Source organism: Hibiscus syriacus, unplaced genomic scaffold, assembly GCF_006381635.1.
Source record: "Hibiscus syriacus cultivar Baekdansim isolate YM2019G1 unplaced genomic scaffold, ASM638163v2 tig00000002_pilon, whole genome shotgun sequence".
In the NCBI taxonomy this organism is placed as follows: domain Eukaryota; kingdom Viridiplantae; phylum Streptophyta; class Magnoliopsida; order Malvales; family Malvaceae; genus Hibiscus; species Hibiscus syriacus.
The window spans coordinates 1,747,617-1,765,704 of NW_024061752.1; the positions used below are offsets into that span (position 1 = coordinate 1,747,617).

At 35.1% G+C, this 18,088-nt stretch overlaps 3 protein-coding genes across 4 annotated transcripts; 2 read left to right on the forward strand and 1 right to left on the reverse strand.

The window, feature by feature from the left end:
* Positions 1–1,498: 1,498 nt before the first annotated feature.
* Positions 1,499–3,964, forward strand: LOC120213592. Of its 2 annotated transcripts, none has more exons than XM_039211714.1 (4): positions 1,499–1,843; positions 1,929–2,050; positions 3,166–3,351; positions 3,763–3,964. In XM_039211714.1, exons 1-4 carry the CDS (start codon positions 1,619–1,621, stop codon positions 3,872–3,874), a joined length of 645 nt encoding a protein of 214 aa, XP_039067645.1. In that variant the 5' UTR covers positions 1,499–1,618; the 3' UTR covers positions 3,875–3,964. The 2 variants fall into 2 exon arrangements, with proteins under 2 accessions (XP_039067645.1, XP_039067686.1); XM_039211755.1 differs by having other exon boundaries at positions 1,500–1,843; positions 3,184–3,351.
* A 2,413-nt stretch (positions 3,965–6,377) lies between these two features.
* Positions 6,378–6,864, forward strand: LOC120213763 (oleosin-like). Its single transcript, XM_039211854.1, has one exon. The coding sequence runs from the start codon at positions 6,396–6,398 to the stop codon at positions 6,861–6,863; it is 468 nt and encodes a 155-aa protein (XP_039067785.1). The 5' UTR covers positions 6,378–6,395; the 3' UTR covers position 6,864.
* Positions 6,865–16,023: 9,159 nt separating this feature from the next.
* Positions 16,024–17,602, reverse strand: LOC120213501 (transcription factor DICHOTOMA-like). Its single transcript, XM_039211639.1, has 2 exons — positions 16,380–17,602; positions 16,024–16,290 (listed from the first exon to the last, which is right to left on the reverse strand). The coding sequence occupies exons 1-2, from the start codon at positions 17,367–17,369 to the stop codon at positions 16,225–16,227; spliced, it is 1,056 nt and encodes a 351-aa protein (XP_039067570.1). The 5' UTR covers positions 17,370–17,602; the 3' UTR covers positions 16,024–16,224.
* Positions 17,603–18,088: the final 486 nt, after the last annotated feature.

The window sequence follows — 18,088 nt, forward strand, 5'->3', positions numbered from 1 at the left end:
TTTCACTGCATGGCGCCAGCATACATGGCGACCTTCTTGGTGGGACGCAGGGACGGCATGGCGACCTCCTTGGTCGTCCAGATCACCTGGCGACCTACATTCGAACTGTAGCAAACACCCTATCTCAGCAATTAATTGTTAGAACGCATTATCTCATGAATTTTTTTTCTCACAACATTATCCCGTCAATTTAACCTCTCTCTCTATATATATATATATAGGCAAAATCAACGAGATAATGCGTTGAATTTTTTTTTTCACGAGATAGTGCCCTCGCCAGATTAATTGCTCAGATGGGGTAATCTCTACAGTCCCCATATAGGTCGCCAGGTGCTCCGGGCGACGTCCTGGGGTAGGTCGCCATGCACGCCCAGCGACCTACCAGGTCGCCATGCACGCCCAGCGACCTAGGTAGGTCGCCATGCAATCTCCAAAGGTCGCCATGCAGTCCATGCTTGGCAAATATATAATTTTAAATATATATATGAGGCATGGAGCATCTTATCGGGCCTTTATCTACATATTTTTTTGTAGTGTTGCGCTGCATCTTTTTTTTTCCAGCTTTTTAGCCCTGCTGAGATTCCCTTCCTCTTTGCCACCCTTAAAGTAACAAAACAAAAGGTTCCTTTGCCAATGGCTATTAATGTCTAATGGCCAATGGTAGCTAATAAAAAACAACGCGAGAAAAACTCTCTCGATGGAAAACCCTAACAATATAGCCAATGAGTGCTTTCTATCGGGAAGCATGGTGACAAACCACCCGACGATACAGACCAAGCCCGATTAAGGAAGCAACAATAAGAAGAAACGAACCCGAGACTGCGAAGTTCAACCCAAAACTTGCTGGGGAGGGGGGGACAGAAAACTGAAGAATTGCTAGGAAAAGACCTAGTTATTTTGACACCTAATGCACCTGATGATATTTTCATGGAGGATTCTGAAGTAGGAAGAGTTGGAAAAGTGAACGAGATCATAACCCTAAACAAACTAGAAATTCATGAGGGAGAGAGAACTTACGCCGACATAGTGGGTGGAGCAAGAAAAAGTGCGCAATCGAGATTAGGAATGCTTGAAGATGATGATATCGTTCTTCTGGAGGACTAGGTGGTAATTGATCAAAATCCAATTTTCTAAACGTATGCACGAAACCATTTATCAAAGTATGCAAAACTCAGTCATAGTAAAACTCTTAGGGAAAACTACAGGTTATAAGACCTTGATGACGATGATCCAGATGCATGGACTGCATGGCGACCTTTGGGGATTACATGGCGACCTACCCCATCAAATAAGGACGTCGCCCAGAGCACCTGGCGACCTATATGGGGACTGTAGAGATCACTCCATCTGAGCAATTAATCTGGCGAGGGCACTATCTCGTGAAAAAAAAAATTTCAACGCATTATCTCGTTGATTTTGCATATATATATATATATATATATACCAAAAAGCCCGCAGAAAGCCAGCAACATTTTTGCTTAATCAAATCCCAATGTTTGTCAAAAAAGGACCCGAAGCTCAAAATCCCATAGAGTCTTAGCTTTTTGACACACAAATCCATCTCAGGAAAGGTGTTGATTCTCTCTCTCTCTAAGATCCTAGAGAGAGAGAAAACGCCATGGATGTGAGGAAAATAGTAGTTGTGGTCGAAGACATAGAAGTATCGAGAACAGCTCTTCGATGGAGTCTACACAATTTGCTCCGATACGGCGACTTGCTGACTCTCCTCCACGTCTTCTCGGCCACGAAATCAATGAGCAAAAAGAAAGCGAGGATGCTTCGATTGAAAGGCTATCAGTTGGCTCTCTCCTTCAAGGAGATATGCAACTCCAATTTCTTTAACGTGAGTGAGTCAACTCAGTTCCCTGTAATCACCGATTACGAGACTTTTTATTCTTTTATGATATTGGGAGAATTTTGTTAAACAGACAAATATTGAGATGATTGTGACGGAAGGGGACCAGGAAGGCAGGAAGATCGTAGCCATGGTGCGAGAGATTGGTGCCTCTTCTCTCGTCGTCGGCCTTCATCGTCAGAGCTTTCTTTACAAGTGAGTGAACTCGGCTTCTTATGTTAATTATTGTTTAATCATTGCTTTTAGAGGTTACAATTCCTGGGTAGTGTTTTTTTTTAATAGGACCTGCTGGGGTTAAATGGAGGTTTATAGGAAGGTTCAAAACTGTCATCAGGTATTAGGTTGGTAATTTTCAAGTGAGGCTATTGATAATGTTGATAATTTTTTAGAAATATCGACAAGATGACCGTTATAGTGATAAAATTATTGCCTTGTTAAAATTATAAATTACAGTCTAAATTTTATATAATTTATCTCTTAAATTTGTAAGGATAAAACAAGGATGAAATCAAGAAAGAAGTCATTTAGGAGATAACAGTTCCTCCTAATTTTTAATAATATTTTAGGTCTTTTTTAATCTAAATATTTAAGAGAACTGGATTCTTTTATTATAAAATAAATTAATCTCTTCTATCTAATGTTTGACTTATTTCCGTCTCTAGATATAACTAATTCTTAGCCTTGATCCCTCTTAGTGATTGATTCTACTAAAGGAAAATGCTTGAGAAATGAAAAGGAGGGTCAAAAGAGACAGGCCCTGGGGATGCACTTTAGGGTGAAAAGATTGAGGCACTGTTCATTAAACTCGGGTTGGACAAGCATGTGGTTGTGTCAATGGCGAAGAAACAGACAAAAGAAAATTTTGGGTCCATCTTGTTTGCTATATATATATATATATATATATATATATATATATATATATATTGACAGTAACTGTTGGGATGATATTAGGATACCTTGATCCTCTTGTCTGTTAGCAATGGATGAAAAGTTCCCTGAACCATAAAGCATGGGGTGGTTCTGAAATCATGGGCTAGCAGCTCTTATATTGAACATAGACCACAGACTCATTAGCTTACTAATTTTTTATATAGAATATTGTCTGCAAGTTTTATTTTTTTTATTGTATTTGTGCTCTACAAACTTTGATTTTTTCTAGTGCAGATGGAATATTTTATTCTTACAACATATTAAAAAGAATTCATTTTGATTTTACCCTCAATTTTCTATTGCTAATTATATTTTATCCCAAATCCAAAGTTTGCAATTAGTTTATGAATTTCATGAAACAAAAGACTGACTCAAATCAGTGTTTTGATTGGCAATAGGTTGGCATTGGCCCACTACGACAACATAGCAAACAGCTTGAGCTGCAGAGTACTTGCCATCAAACAACCAGAATTGACACCACTTAGGGGCAAGACCAGAGAAATGTTACCCCCACTTGACGGTTCAACTACCTTGGACTTTTCCCAAATTGAAATTTCGGGTTTGCAGTAAGATTTTAAACTCACCATTTGTTTTTCTTTTCTTTTCTTTTCAAAGTTAACCCCATTTTTCTTCCATTGTTTCTTTGGACAATGAAACAAGTTTTTCTACCAACACGGGTTGTTTCATTTGGTTGAGACTCATTGACATCTTGACAAGCATTCAGATTTGTCTTGTCAACAGTCCGGTAATCTAAAAGGGATAATGTCGGGTAGGAATGGGTACGAGTGTAGCGAGTCAATTTTTTTTGTCCCGACGTTTGGTGATGTTCCATCCGTCCTTAATCTGTTTTAAATTTTGAGATAAAAATCCATCTTGTCCCGATCCAACACAAATAATATTGTTAATAGTCGGGTGATATGTTAGTCCTCTTTGAGATCTGTGACTTGCTCTGATCCAAGGCGCCTCATTTGTTGTAGGGTACCGGACATTCCTACAAAAATCCCATATCGAATCTGTCCAAGCCCTTCTGCAATTATTTGGAGGACAAGAAGGTCGAGGAAAAAAAAGAGTTATTCAAATGGAGATTGACGTTCAAACTCAGATCATTATTGTATCTAAAATGCACATAGTTTGTGATCTAATTCTCTACAATTTGGCTTTTTCTTACATAATATTAAACCACCCCAAAAAAAAAGGGAGATGAACAGTGGAAATTGACACCATACAGAATTGTTGTATACTTTGATCAATGGAATAATGATTTTTTTAATAATCAATTAAGTTAGATCAAATATTTTATTATTTAATTTATAATATCATGATTCTAACTTTTTAATAATACTTGAAGGAGCAGTAAAAGAGTGATTTAAATCATGTTATTATCATTGTTTTCTATCCAACAATTACTACATTAATACCGTGGTCCTAATCTAAAATAAAGAGAGAAACATATGTATACATATCGTTATATCACCAATTATGTTTAGAAAACAGCTCAAGGTTTCAGTTTTCACACGATAAACTAACCCAATTAAATAAAGAAAATAAAGTGCACGAAATCATAAACTTCAGTAAATATTTAGGTATGTCATACAATCGAAGCTTAGGTACTTGAGGCTTCTCAAGAGGAAGCAATATAAACTGTCTATTGCATCTAGTGATATAAAAATAAAATAAAATTTATGTTTCAGATTTGAGTTTTATGAAGGAAATAAATTATATTAAAATTATAGCTATAGCCCTTTTAGAATTACAAAATTTTTACTTAATGTAATGGTGATAGTGACTTTTGGCTCCTCGAGAATGGTAAAAATTCATATTTAGTCACTCAAAAATTATATCAAAAGCCTAATTGAAATTAAGAAAATTAACCGAAATCTCTTTATTTATGTTACAATCGTACATACAATTTTTAAATTTGAAGGTGTGATTTGAGCCGAGGCTCGCCACCTTTCATTAGCTCAGACAGATGGAACCGTCAGCCTTTTGTAAGTGTTCCAACTTCCAAGGCTTGATTGAGGCAGCTCAGCCACCACCCCGAACCAAATGTCGAACTCATACCCGAGCCCAGAGTCAGCTATGTAGAAGAAGCACGAGCCCTTTTCATTAGAAATTATTGCAGAAGCAATCATTTTTCATCCATGACAAGTGGATGCACAAGTGAGCATGAGCAATGCCGCCGATGAGTTCATTCAGTACCTTTTCAAGTCTCCAGCTCCTACGAAGACAGACGTTTTGGAATCGTCGCTATCCTCGATTCTCTGCCATGCCTATAGACTTTCTACCTGTCCAAACGACTTTGGTGAAACCTAAGGAACTATTTTGCAGCAAAGAAGATTACATTGATAAGTGGCGACACTGTATGCCACACAAACTTATCCTATGTATCAAGTCATGAATCCAGGGAGGTCTCAAATTAAAGTATAAGTCAACTGATATAGAGAGATTGATGGATTTGGCAACTTCTGCAACTATAGCTAATAGCTCAACTGCTTCTGCTAAAAAGCAAAAGTGGAACACGAGGTGAATCTAAAAAATGGTTTAAGTTACTGTGATTAACTTATCAATTTTCATTATTTGTTTCTCAGTGTTGTCTGCATGATACAAGAAAATCATGTATTGATTGATGTACGTAGTTCGGAATTTCCAAATGTTAGCCTTGGGAAAAGATATAGGTAAGCTATAAATTTTGTCACTCAACTTTAATCATATTTCTATTTTTATTATTAAATTTTTAATTTAATTACCAAAACTAAAAAAAGTTCATGTTTATCACTATACTGTTAAATAATTAATAATGAAAAACTTTGATTTTGGGGTTTCTTTGATTTTTCAACGACATAGTATCTTCTTTCAACTCTCAATAGTGAGAAGGTGGAGAAGGAGTAAACAAACTATATATATCATGATTCCATGTTAATTGAATGACGAAAATTATAGATCAATGTCTTTCTCATTTGAGTTTTGAGTTGAAGTTTTAAAAAATTTAAAAAATCTAAATTGATAGTGTTATAAAGAACGATGAGACGTATGCATAACTATCGTATGTGATTAAAAAAACATTGAAAAACAACAATTCTAACACTGATATGATATAATGATGAAATTTTAAAAGCTTAATCTTTGTGAGAAAAAGAAGAAATCAAATAAAAAAATTTGATGGGGTCAACAAATGGCGTCCACTTCCATAAAATGCAATCTATGTCAACATAAAACCGGCTGCATCATCATATTGTTTTTAATTTAACGTTCGACTAATCAAATATGAAACAATTCAAAGTTTCAATGATGAAGTTATAAAATTCTTAAAGCTTAGTATTCAAAGCAGAAATGTTATCAAATATAGTGATGAGATTTTTAAAATAGTCCTCAACATCTTTCAAAATAGAAAAGGTCATTAGTCTCATACCCTAGGACTGCAAAAGATCCAAGCCTTCTCCACGTGTGTCCCTTGCATGTCTTCAGAAATTGTAATTTCACGACACTTGTCACCAAACGCTAATCTCTCTCGTCACCTTTATCGCTTTAACGTTAACCCTTTACCAATTCCCCTGTTTTCTCAAGTCTTTTCCCCTTACCCTAAACCCCTTGAGCTCTAACTCTCTTAACCATGGCTGAGCGCAGTCCGCGTCAACGGAGATCACCTAGACCGAACCCCACCGCCACAACTTTCCTACAAAGAATCCAAGCTCATGCACCCAACTCCGCCCAACTTCCCTTGTTTGTTACCGCCTCGATTCTCCTAATCTTCACCGGCGTCACCGTGACCGTCGCCAGTCTCGGGTTCATCTTGTTGATGCCATTGATCCTCATTTCGAGCCCTATATGGTTCCCCGTAGGCTCCGTGTTGTTGATCGTTTCAGCCGGCTTCTTCTCGGCGTGCGGCTTCGGGGTTTTGTCGGTGGCGGGGTTGTGTTGGATGTTCCGGTACTTCAGAGGCATGCACCCGCCGGGGTCCGACAGGGTCGACTACGCCCGGAGCCGGATTTACGATACGGCTAGCCATGTCAAGGATTATGCTATTGAATACGGTGGTTACTTGCAGAGCAAGGTAAAGGATGCTGCTCCCGGTGCATGACCAATGGGTAACTTTGGAACGGAGTTGGGCTGCCTGCTTTTCCTTTGTTTATAAAATAATTTCAAAGAGATTTTAAGATAATTTAGATTTTGGTTAAGTTATTATGTTTCTTCTTTTTAATTTGTTTTTTTAGATATTTATAATATTTTAATTTAATATTTGATGTTTTAGTTGAGTTAATTAGATATTTTAATGTTATTTTCATTTATTTAGGACAATTTTATTACTATTGTTATTTTAATGTACTTAAATTTTTATTAAAAAATTATAAAATTCAACTTCCTATCTGAATTTATAATTATTCCGATCGGTGACGTAATCAAAGCCTTATCTGAGCGAGGTAACCAGGCAAGGGACTGACACGCAGCGAATGAACAGGCAACTCGTCGAGTTGATTCCCTTTGCTCTCGTAATGAATCACGCCCGAAAAATCAAACGGCTGACACTTATTTCCAATCAGGTTTGACCTCTGCCGTAACCCGCCTACACGGTAATCGTCCTCCGCGTCCTTCCAGTTTCCGCCGCATTGCTTGTTCCTCTGCATCATCGTGATCGCCTTGTTACATATCGTTGTCAGAAGCTGCTTTAGGCTTTAGCTTTAACTTCCTGGAAAGTCGACTGCCGCATATGGCCATGAATGAAATAAGGAATCCGAGAGTTAGCCGCGGTTTGTGTGAAGCAGAGTCGTGTGCCGATGAATTATACCTTACACGTTTTTCATGTTACACGTTTAAGTGCATCATTGTAACTTTAATTACACACTTAGTAACAACCATTAAAAATATTATTAAATATTAAAAAAATATAAAATTATTATTTTTTAAAAGAAACTCTAATTTTTTTTAAATTACATAAATACACCAAAATACCTAGATACACCGTTGGTGATCATCTTCGACCATCATTCCCATCACGTATATGTCGTCGTTCATGAGCTTCGCCGGCTAAGATGGAGTTTATGACTGTTGGAGATGAACTATATTCGTTGGAAGCATATATTTTTCTCAATTTATGCTTTTCTGCACATAGTTTTGAAAAACTATTGTAGCAGGGGTTTAGAAACCAGGCAGGGTGATTTAGATACCAGACAGGGGTTGTAAAAGAAACCAGGTAAAGGGTTTCGAAATCAATCAGGGAAGTTTCTAAACCGGACAATTTTTTTAAATTTTAAGCATACTTCTCTAGAGGTTTCGAAACATTATACCAAAAATTGAATATTTTGACTTATTTTGAGTTTCTAAAAATACTTTAATGTGCATATCAAGTCAAAAACACATAGAAAATATTTTTCAAGTTTTGTAGACTTTGAATTATTTTTGACAAATTTCAAAAGTATTTTTATATTTATTTGTTATACTAAAATATTATAATTCAAACTCAACACTTTTCTTTCTTTTAGGTTGTGAGTTCAATATCTAATAGGAGCAAAAATTATCCTTCCTCCTTCTCTAAGCGAAAATTATTCAAAGAAAAAATGTTTGAAATTAAACATTTTATTTTCATTACAATTCTTTATAGATTTATTCTGATTAATGTATATTATTTAAATTTATTATCATCTATGTTTATACATATTCTAATTGCCATTACGTTATACTTATATCATAAAAAATATATAAGGTTAGGACCACCAAATTATCATCATGACGTCCTGTAAGCACCTCACCATACACATCCAAGAATTCCTAGTGTTTGATGTCGACCTAGGACGGAATTTAAGAAGAGGTGGGATCGAATCCTTTAAATAATATCGAATTTTTACGTTATCAATAGAATAAATAAAATTTAATCATTATAATATATTTTTATAACATTTAATTTAAATTAATTAATAAATTAAATATCAATAAATGTGAATGATTTTTATGGTATCATTGTTAAATCAACTTGAAAGTACTGATGTTTGGTGACCTAAAAATCAAGGTAAATAATGTGTAGTTTATGTTAATCATAATTATATATGGTAGGTTACCTTCCATTTTATTTTAGTTTTATGTAATTAGTGGAGTAAGTATATTTAGTAGGTTAGGTCATGACTTTTAAACCTATTAGAGTACTTTTTATTTTACTTAGAATTTTCTTTTCTCCTTTGTAATATTAAGATTAGATTTAAAATTTATAAAAAATATTTTTATATAATTAGTGGGTTAACCAAGTTGATGATTGAAAGTCAAGTATGATTTTAACTTCTCTCCTCTAACTACAATACATCAACATCAATTCGGTCATTATCACCTAATTAATCGACAGAAATATATATAATTTAAGAAAAATAAATATGAACTTAAATTCATTTTTTACAAGATTAAAGAATTACGAAGCTTTTATCAACCTAGAAAAAACCCCAGACATAGATCTCAGCACTGTTCCTAGAAAGATGGGAAAGTTGCTCTCTCAGATTCATAACATGAACAGTTTGTGTCGTTTGCTCTCCAATCAGCTGGCCAGTGTAGGCTGTACCCAACAGTTAGTTCACCAAAGACAAACAGTGTTATGTCTAAGATTTTTTTATTGGATTTTGCAATCCTGTGTTTGGGGAGTCCTTTAAGGTCTTAGCCCTAATTATTTCAACCTCCAAATCCAGGGTTTCAGAAAAAAGTCAAAAGAGAGGGACTATGCTGTACAATTTCCCATTCTTATTATGTTTCACACCTATCTATGTATCTATTGATGCGTTGTGTTGTGTTGTGTGTGTAGTCACACAAAGGTAAAGTGTTAATACCACTACAACTATATATGGCAAAAGCTGCGCATAAAGCTTTGATGTTAACGTGGTCAACGGATGGCCTATAATCACACTGCCTATGTCTTTAGCAGGTTCAACTTTAGTTGTATATATAAATACTGACTTATAATCGAATTATTTGATCTGATTAAAAATATTTATGACGCAATCCATTTAATAAAAGAAATTCAGGGGCAAATGGAGATCTGTGATGGATGTGTCTACATTCAATGCTTACATAACTATACTTTTTCTTTTTCTTTTTTTCGAATGGTAAAAAGATAAACAATGGAACTATCTTAGCTAAACATTGTCATGCATGACACAACTTGACTCATCTTCATGCAGCAACAAAACAACTTCCGCAGGAGGCGTCCGGAGAGCTTCAACACCGAACGGTAAATTCCGCGTCAACTTAGGCATATACCTTCCGCAACCTCATTACATTTTCTTTTTCTTTTTTTCGAGTAAAAAGATAAACAATGGAACTATCTTAGCTAAACATTGTCATGCATGACACAACTTGACTCATCTTCATGCAGCAACAAAACAACTTCCGCAGGAGGCGTCCGGAGAGCTTCAACACCGAACGATAAATTCCGCGTCAACTTAGGCATATACCTTCCGCAACCTCATTACATTTTCTTTTTCTTTTTTTCGAATGGTAAAAAGATAAACAATGGAACTATCTTAGCTAAACATTGTCATGCACGACACAACTTGACTCATCTTCATGCAGCAACAAAACAACTTCCGCAGGAGGCGTCCGGAGAGCTTCAACACCGAACGGTAAATTCCGCGTCAACTTAGGCATATACCTTCCGCAACCTCATTACATTCTTGAGGAACATAGTTAAACCTCAACCTTCAATCTATTCCGAGCAACTCAATGATGCATGAGACCATGGGAGAAACACCATTCATTGCCGCTACTTGCTCAAGTAGGCGCTTAACCCCCTTACTGTTCGTATCCTCCAATCCTTTCAAGGGCAAAACTAGGATGAAATTATGGAATGGGCCAAGTTGCTTATCTTTGAAACTAACACGGTTCTAAAAAATAACTAAACCACAAAAAAATAGAGGATTGAGATTTAATTTCACTGATTTTAAAACTATCATGTCCTAAAAAGTAATTAAACCAGAAAAGTTAGGGGAAAACTTAATTCTATTTAATTTTAAAATTGATAATGTCTTAAAAAATAATTAAACAAAAAAAATTTGGTAGGAGTCGAGAATTAATTTAAATGGTTTCAAAATTTTCAAGGACTTAAAATACAATTAAACCATAAAAGTTGAGATGAACCATGTATTCCTTCCGCCCCCATGTGGTTCCGCCACTAAATCCTTCGTATACGATTTATGCTATTATTTTTTTTATTAGAAGTGAGAGTTAATATTAAAGAATACTCTTAATAATATATATATCATTAAGTAATTAACTTTATATATAGATAATAAGATTTTCTCTTTTATTCATAATTTTTTTGTTTTAAAGTTTTTTTATATAGATTTGTGTGTTTATATCTTTATTTCTTATTGTTTTGTAGTTGTTTATTCGTCGTTATTTTATAACACGACTTGAGATCAAAGTTTCAGTTGACGTTAATAATAAATTAGGTTCTTGAATGGCTTAATCAGTCCAAGAAAAAAATGGTAAAGTTGTTGTGTTTACTTTTACAACATGATTCGATCCAAAAGAGTATTATAGTTGATCGCAGTGAAGCTAGCCCCTAACATGGTAAAAGCCTATTTAAAATGCATAAAATCATGAGTTAATATATGGTAAAATAACATTTTCACTATTTTCTAAAATTATAAAATTTTGATTTAGTCCTTCAAAATTTATAAAATTACATTTCAACACCAATAAAAAATTGCGATTCAATGTTGACCCAAATTTTTTTCTTACTTCCCCCTTATAACTGACATTTACATACCAAAGCTCAAACATTTTTGTTCATACTATTCATATTGGATGATTTCAAGCTGAGTCAATTTATTCTTATATATATATATATATATATATATATATATATATATATATATATATATGGGATATGATCATGTTATACAATGTAAAATTCTTTTAATTTTATATAGATTTAGTACTGTTAGAAGAGTGTAAATAGATGGATGAAATTAACAGTATTAAATGAGAAAATATTTACTAGAAAAAAATAAGAATCAATCTCAATCATCTATTTAACTCATCCAACGATCATAAATCTGTACAAAACTAATGAATTTTATATTGTGTATTATCTCTCTCAAATACTGGGATGGTAAAAGGTCTCTACGGAAAAGAGCATGAAAAGATGAAAGTAGTTGAGAAGAGAAAAACAAAATGCAGAAGCAGCAGCTGTCCTCTCTAGCAAAATGGGCAAGCAAAAGCTCCTAGTTGAGCCTAAGAAGCTTAGACAACTAGAAAGCAATAAACTATCATAAATAAAAATTTTACAGCCTTACAGACATAGCTACCTGTTGCGTTACTACTTCCTTGTCTTTTTTGTGTAGTAGTTGTAAATAATCTATAAAATTTATATCTGCAACACCCTACCTCTTGTCTCCGTCCTTATCAAATTCAACAGCTATTAAATATTTAAAATTTATGTTCTTCTTCTCTGTCGGTATAAACCCATCTTTCTTCCAGCTGCTGCAACCTGGGTGCCCTTTCTTATGTTTGGGGCTGTTTTTAAGGTAGATGTTGTGGAGTTTTAACATTATTGTTATTGTTTGTTTGTTTTTGCACGCATGCTCTATACTTATGTAAGAAAATCAGTGTATCGTCGTTAACAAACAATATTGCCTGTAATTTTGTCCCATTTCCTGAATGATGATGATGGCGGCAGTTTGGTTTAAAAAAAAGATGATGGTGATATGATCTATTTCATGTTCTAGTTTAAAACTGGGGTAGCTGCAAGAAAAAAACTACGGAAATGGCAGATAAAGTGGCTTTGTCAAGGTAATCAACACTTTCACAAATTAAGACTTTTTCTTTGATTAAAATACTCAATAGATCCTTATTTTTTCAAAATTAAACAATTTAATATTTCTTAGTGTTTGATTCTACTTCGCTCAGTCCCCTGATTATCAAACATGGGTTGATTACCAATCTAACATCAGTTTCACTGGGTAAAACCTTTGTCACCGCCTTCCTCCCAAGCCAACTTTTCCATCTCTAACATGAATTTGCTATATGGTACAGAGTGTTGAGTCAACATGAAGTGACATATACAAAGGGTAATTGTGGCCAGGATTCAAATGCCACGATGGGTGTGTAGAAAAACCAGGAGATTTAGTCAAGACATAGGATAAAATGAGAGAGAACCCTTAGCGATGTTTTTAGGTCAGTGTGCTATGGTAGTGTGTTCAAGATGTCTTGTCTCTTTTGTCTTTCATTTTCAAGTGTAATTCGGTACTTGATTTTATGTTTATCTTTCATTTGACCGACAACCTTTTGACATTTGACTAATTTTACTTATATTAACAAAATTATATCTGCTGTGCGAAAAAGAAAATGAGAGAGAACCTTTTGCAAAACATAATGAGAATGCGTTAATTGATGTTGCACAAGGTAGTTTGGTTGAAGACAAGACCAAAAACACATGGCATAGCTAAATGTTTGGTGTGGATGATTCCCGAGTTCACATATTTTACTATGTTTAGGGTAACGAGTTAATTATGTCTCAATGCAGCTGCACATTGGTGCTAATTAGAGTTTTATGACTAATTGTTTTTGCTGTGACATTCATCTCTTTAGGTGTGTGTTTTGGTATGAACAAGGTGTGCTTGTAGTTGAACTTCTTATGTTAATGTTTTAATAATGTTTTAGTTAATTCCATTCTTCTAAGGTATTAATAAAAGTTGATATAGATTAATTCAAGTGATTGAATATTAACTATATTATTTATAATGCTATGAGTAAGTTAATGTCATAATTAATCGTATATGAATTCATTTTAAAAAATGACATTAATATTTTATTTTTAAATAATAATTAATATTGTTATAATGATTTTTTTAAATTAGGTTCGAGATGAATTGTGTGAATTCTATGAAGGAAAGAGTCGAGATCAGGTTATAGGATAAAAATCCCAACTTAACCCGAGATATTTACTATAAATTTTCTATATATATTTAAAGATAATTACTATAATGCTTTTATATATATATATATTCATATCCTGTTGAATAAAAAATAAACAAGTTCAGGGCAGGTGGAACATTACCAAATGTTGGGACAGGTCAGAGTGAGATGGAAGCTTATAATTTTTAAATTAGAATCAGGACGACTAAAAAATCGACATGTCTTATGCTTATCTCTACCATTATGGTTAAATAAATTAAAAAAATTATATAAAAAATGTATCCCTATGACAAAATCTAGTATTCATTATAACTATAAGATTTGAATGTCTCACCAGTGATCCCAATGTCCTTTGAATGGTCTGAGTAGTAACTCGTCCTATATAAATTGTTCTTCGCCACTAACAATTGCCATACGGAGTTTTAGTATATATTTTCTTCTTCCATTGATGATGGAACTTGAAAGCTTTTAACCCCCGCCCATCAAATCCCATGGACTTTTAGGGTTTCACAAGTAGTGCTCCCTGATGATCCATAGTTTCAATCCCACGTTCTAGGTTTTGGGGTCTCTCTCTGGGGTTGCTGCTGATGGATCTCTCACAACACCCAGAATAATTTAGGTTAATCTTGATCCAAAATCAACCTTCGAAAAAGATGGCACCACAAAAACTTAGGGTTGAGAGAATTGGTAAACCGTAGTTTTAGGCTTTGACGGCTTTAGGGTTTCCTCTTCATATCTCTGTGAACTAGGGTTTGGCAGCATTGGGGGAAAGTCATTTTTTCTGCTTGAGAGAGAGAGAACTTAGTGGGAGTGGTCCAGAGAGAAAAGGGTGGGACTTTGAGGACAAGGGCAGATGCTTTAATGGAGGGGTTTAACTGCGTTCACTTAAAAGGAGAGATGCAAGTAAAGAAAGGGTCAAAAGAGTTTGGCGTCAAAGTACTGTATCCTGTTTTTCCTTTTCTGTTTCCAGTCAGACACTTATTTACTTCACATGCCTACATCCACCACTCAATCAATCCTATTATCCCATTTCGTGTCTCTTCTCACTTCCTCAGCTACATAGGGCATATGTTGCAAACCAGACAATTCGGTTTTTGCTCATTTAATTTAATCCATTAAATACTCGTATCTCTCTATAAGAGTTAACATTCGATTTAGTTTAGTAGAGGATGTGTTGATTTCCATACTTGTGGTGTGAACCTAAACTTTCTTTACTGAAGTGCCTTGAGACTTGCTAGGATACAATATTGCAGTGCCTAGTCTTATGAGATTTGTTGATATATGATTGGGATGGGTGGATAGTCGCAGTTCATCTCGTTTGATACAACACGAAGAGCCGTTAAATAAGTTGGTTGGATTATGATCCGGAGATAGGAGAGTTAAGTTTTTTTATTTTGAGATATCATGTGATGGATGAGGATAAATTAATTATGAATAAGTAGAATGATGAGATTGAATTAGGTAGTTTGACGTCATGATGAGATAGGTTCTCTTATCTTATTATGAGGTGATGTGATAGTTAAAACTAATCTGTTATAATATCGTTTAATTAAAAAAAAATATAAAAAAATTATATAAATTATGTGATATTCATTATCATTTCTCAACAGAAATGTGAATTCAATTAATCTACACCTTTTCTATATTATATAAAAAACAAACCTAATATATTTATAACTATAACATGTTACTCTCGCGTTATGCGTGAATAAAAATATTAGATAAAGACTATCACATTTCTTAGCTTAAGCAGACAAAAATGGCTGGTTAGATGCTAAATGTAGCTGAAAACTGCCTGCAAGTTAGAAGAAACATTGAAATATTCCATAGCTTACAGGTGGAAAACTTCCAAGAACCAAGAACACAAGCCATCAATATAGGTAATTAACTTGGTTAAATTTATGTGAATGAATGTTGATATGGGATGGCAGAAAAACCAACATGCAATGGTAAGATACAATTAATCTCAAACATTGTGCTAACATATTGAAACCTACATGAACTATTGTCATTGAAAGGGTAGTTTGTTGTCATGTCATGCAATTGTTTATGCTCCACCATATGAAATGTGTAAATCATATTCTATCATAAATGAAATAAACCCTATCATTTCTACTCTCTATATTGTCTTGCTTGTGCACCTTTTAAGGTATATATCTAGTAGTGTGAAATACTAATAAATCAAAATGATTGGTATACTGAAACACATCCTCATCCTCCTAGGTTTCTAAGATAACAGAGGAAAATTTACACAAATGGTTGAAAAGAATAACAATAGCATGAAAACGTGTCGAGATACGATCATATTAACATTAATGCATCGAATTGTTTTAAACCGTCCACTTAATTGTTCTAATTAGGATACTGTATATGAAGTAAACAAGGGAAATCATAACATCATTGACAATTAAAAGATCAGCTCACAGCAAAATCCCAAAAATGAAAAGCTTGTTCATACCGTGCATATTACATACCATAGAGAAGTAAGCACAATATATAGTGCATGATGCCTCTAAACATTATCCAATGCCCCCTCGAAAACCACGTTTTCATAGATTGTTATTGTTGTAGGTCTCCCATGGTTTGCCAAATGACAGAAAGCCTGTGAGTTGATGCTGCAAACAAACATATATATTAAGGTCCTTTCGTTATAGTTAGGTTTTGTTGCTACGAAAATAAAGAAACTTTGCTAAGGGGACTTTACCTCATGGTCAATTCCAGAGTTTTGTAGACAATTGAGCATCGAATTGGGGCTCCATTTATTAATAAGTGCCGAAGATTCATCAATCATATCTTCGTGAATGCTTAAGTGCTTGATGTCTCGAGAGCCGAGTTCTTCAACCTCGGCTACGGCGTCCTGTTGAGTGTTGCCGGATTCTTCACCGGCACTTTCAAGGGAACCCCGTTGATTTTGAGTCCACGTCTTCTTTGCTTTTGTTCTCTCCTTTGCCCTCGCCCTCGCCCTCGCCTTGTACCTCAAATCTCTTGCAAGAGGATTGAAAGTGGTTTTAGTTTGTTGTTTAACCCTTTTCTCTATTGCATTAGGTTCCGCCGTGGATACAAGCTCACCCTCCGACGTTGAAGACGGGCTCTTCACGGCAGCCGCGACGCTGTTGTTCGTCTTCGAAACAGGGGTTCCCGCTAGCTTCTTTATTTCTTCCCTCGCCCGTATCAGCAACCATTCGACTGTTCTGCTAGCCTTGTCGTAGCCCAACATGTCTTGCAGGCCGAAGAACTCCCTTGCAACATCCAGCGACAGCCTCATTCTCCGGTCTCTCGGTCCGTTCGCCGTGTTAATCTTGCTGTGTCGATCTCCCTTGGAAGACGACGATCTCTTCCTGGGTGTCTGCTCCTGCACCACCACTTGAGTCACATCGTGGCTCTTTTTGGTACTGCAGTCTATGCCCGAGTAGTACTCCTCGTTCTTGCAGGAACCAGGCACGTTAATGATGGTGCCGGCCGAGACAGAATCAGCCTCCATCAAGGTCTGGTTATGAAGTAACAGATCACGGTCGTGTTGGAGGAAAACATCATGGGCTTGCGGTACTTGTAACTCACATTGGTTGTAATAAGGAGAGGGGAAATTGAAGAAGGGAAGTGAGGGATCTGTTGCGACGTGTGCGTGGAGAAGACATGAATGGTCGCTATGAGCCATTGGGTCACTACAGCAGCCATTGCTGTGTGAAGGATACATTTTGAAGAGAAACTGGAAACAATCAAACAACCCTAAACCCTAAAGAGCTAGATGGTGGTGGGACGACGACGATGAAACTTGAGAATGACAAACATGAATTATTATGCACCTTTTTCATCTCTAAATAAAAGAAATCTAATCATGGTGTTTCCTTTGAAGAAAAATCCATGATTTGCAAGCTAAAACTCGGTGTTTATTCGTGCTTCGATTATTGTTTTTGGTTTTGCCCCACCTTATAGAGCTACTTAACAAAGCAAGGACGACTACAGCATGGGAAAGACAGCAGAGATGATGAACACTATGCTATAATACAAGAACTGTCACTGTCGTAAGAGAGAGACGAAACCAAGGAATTGAATTACACTTGTGAGGAGATTAAAGTACTCCTGAGAACGGAATTTATTGTAGACGTACGTAATACAACCTTCTTTGTTTTAATCTTTTATTATTATGTTAAATTCTAAATTTCATCCTTCTACTTTTAAAAAAGACTATAGGGTATACTTTACTAAAACTAAGAGCTCGTTGAATTGGGTACTAATGTTAAACTTTGTGGAAATTGAGACGTTAGCCTCTCTACTTCGATTTATTAAAATTTGATCCTCATACTTCATAAAAAATAAGATGTTATTGTTCATAAACCCATAAACTTAAATGATTAATTTTTACAATGTTGTTGCATATTAATGGTTGAAGTTGAAGGAACAAAATATGCAGTT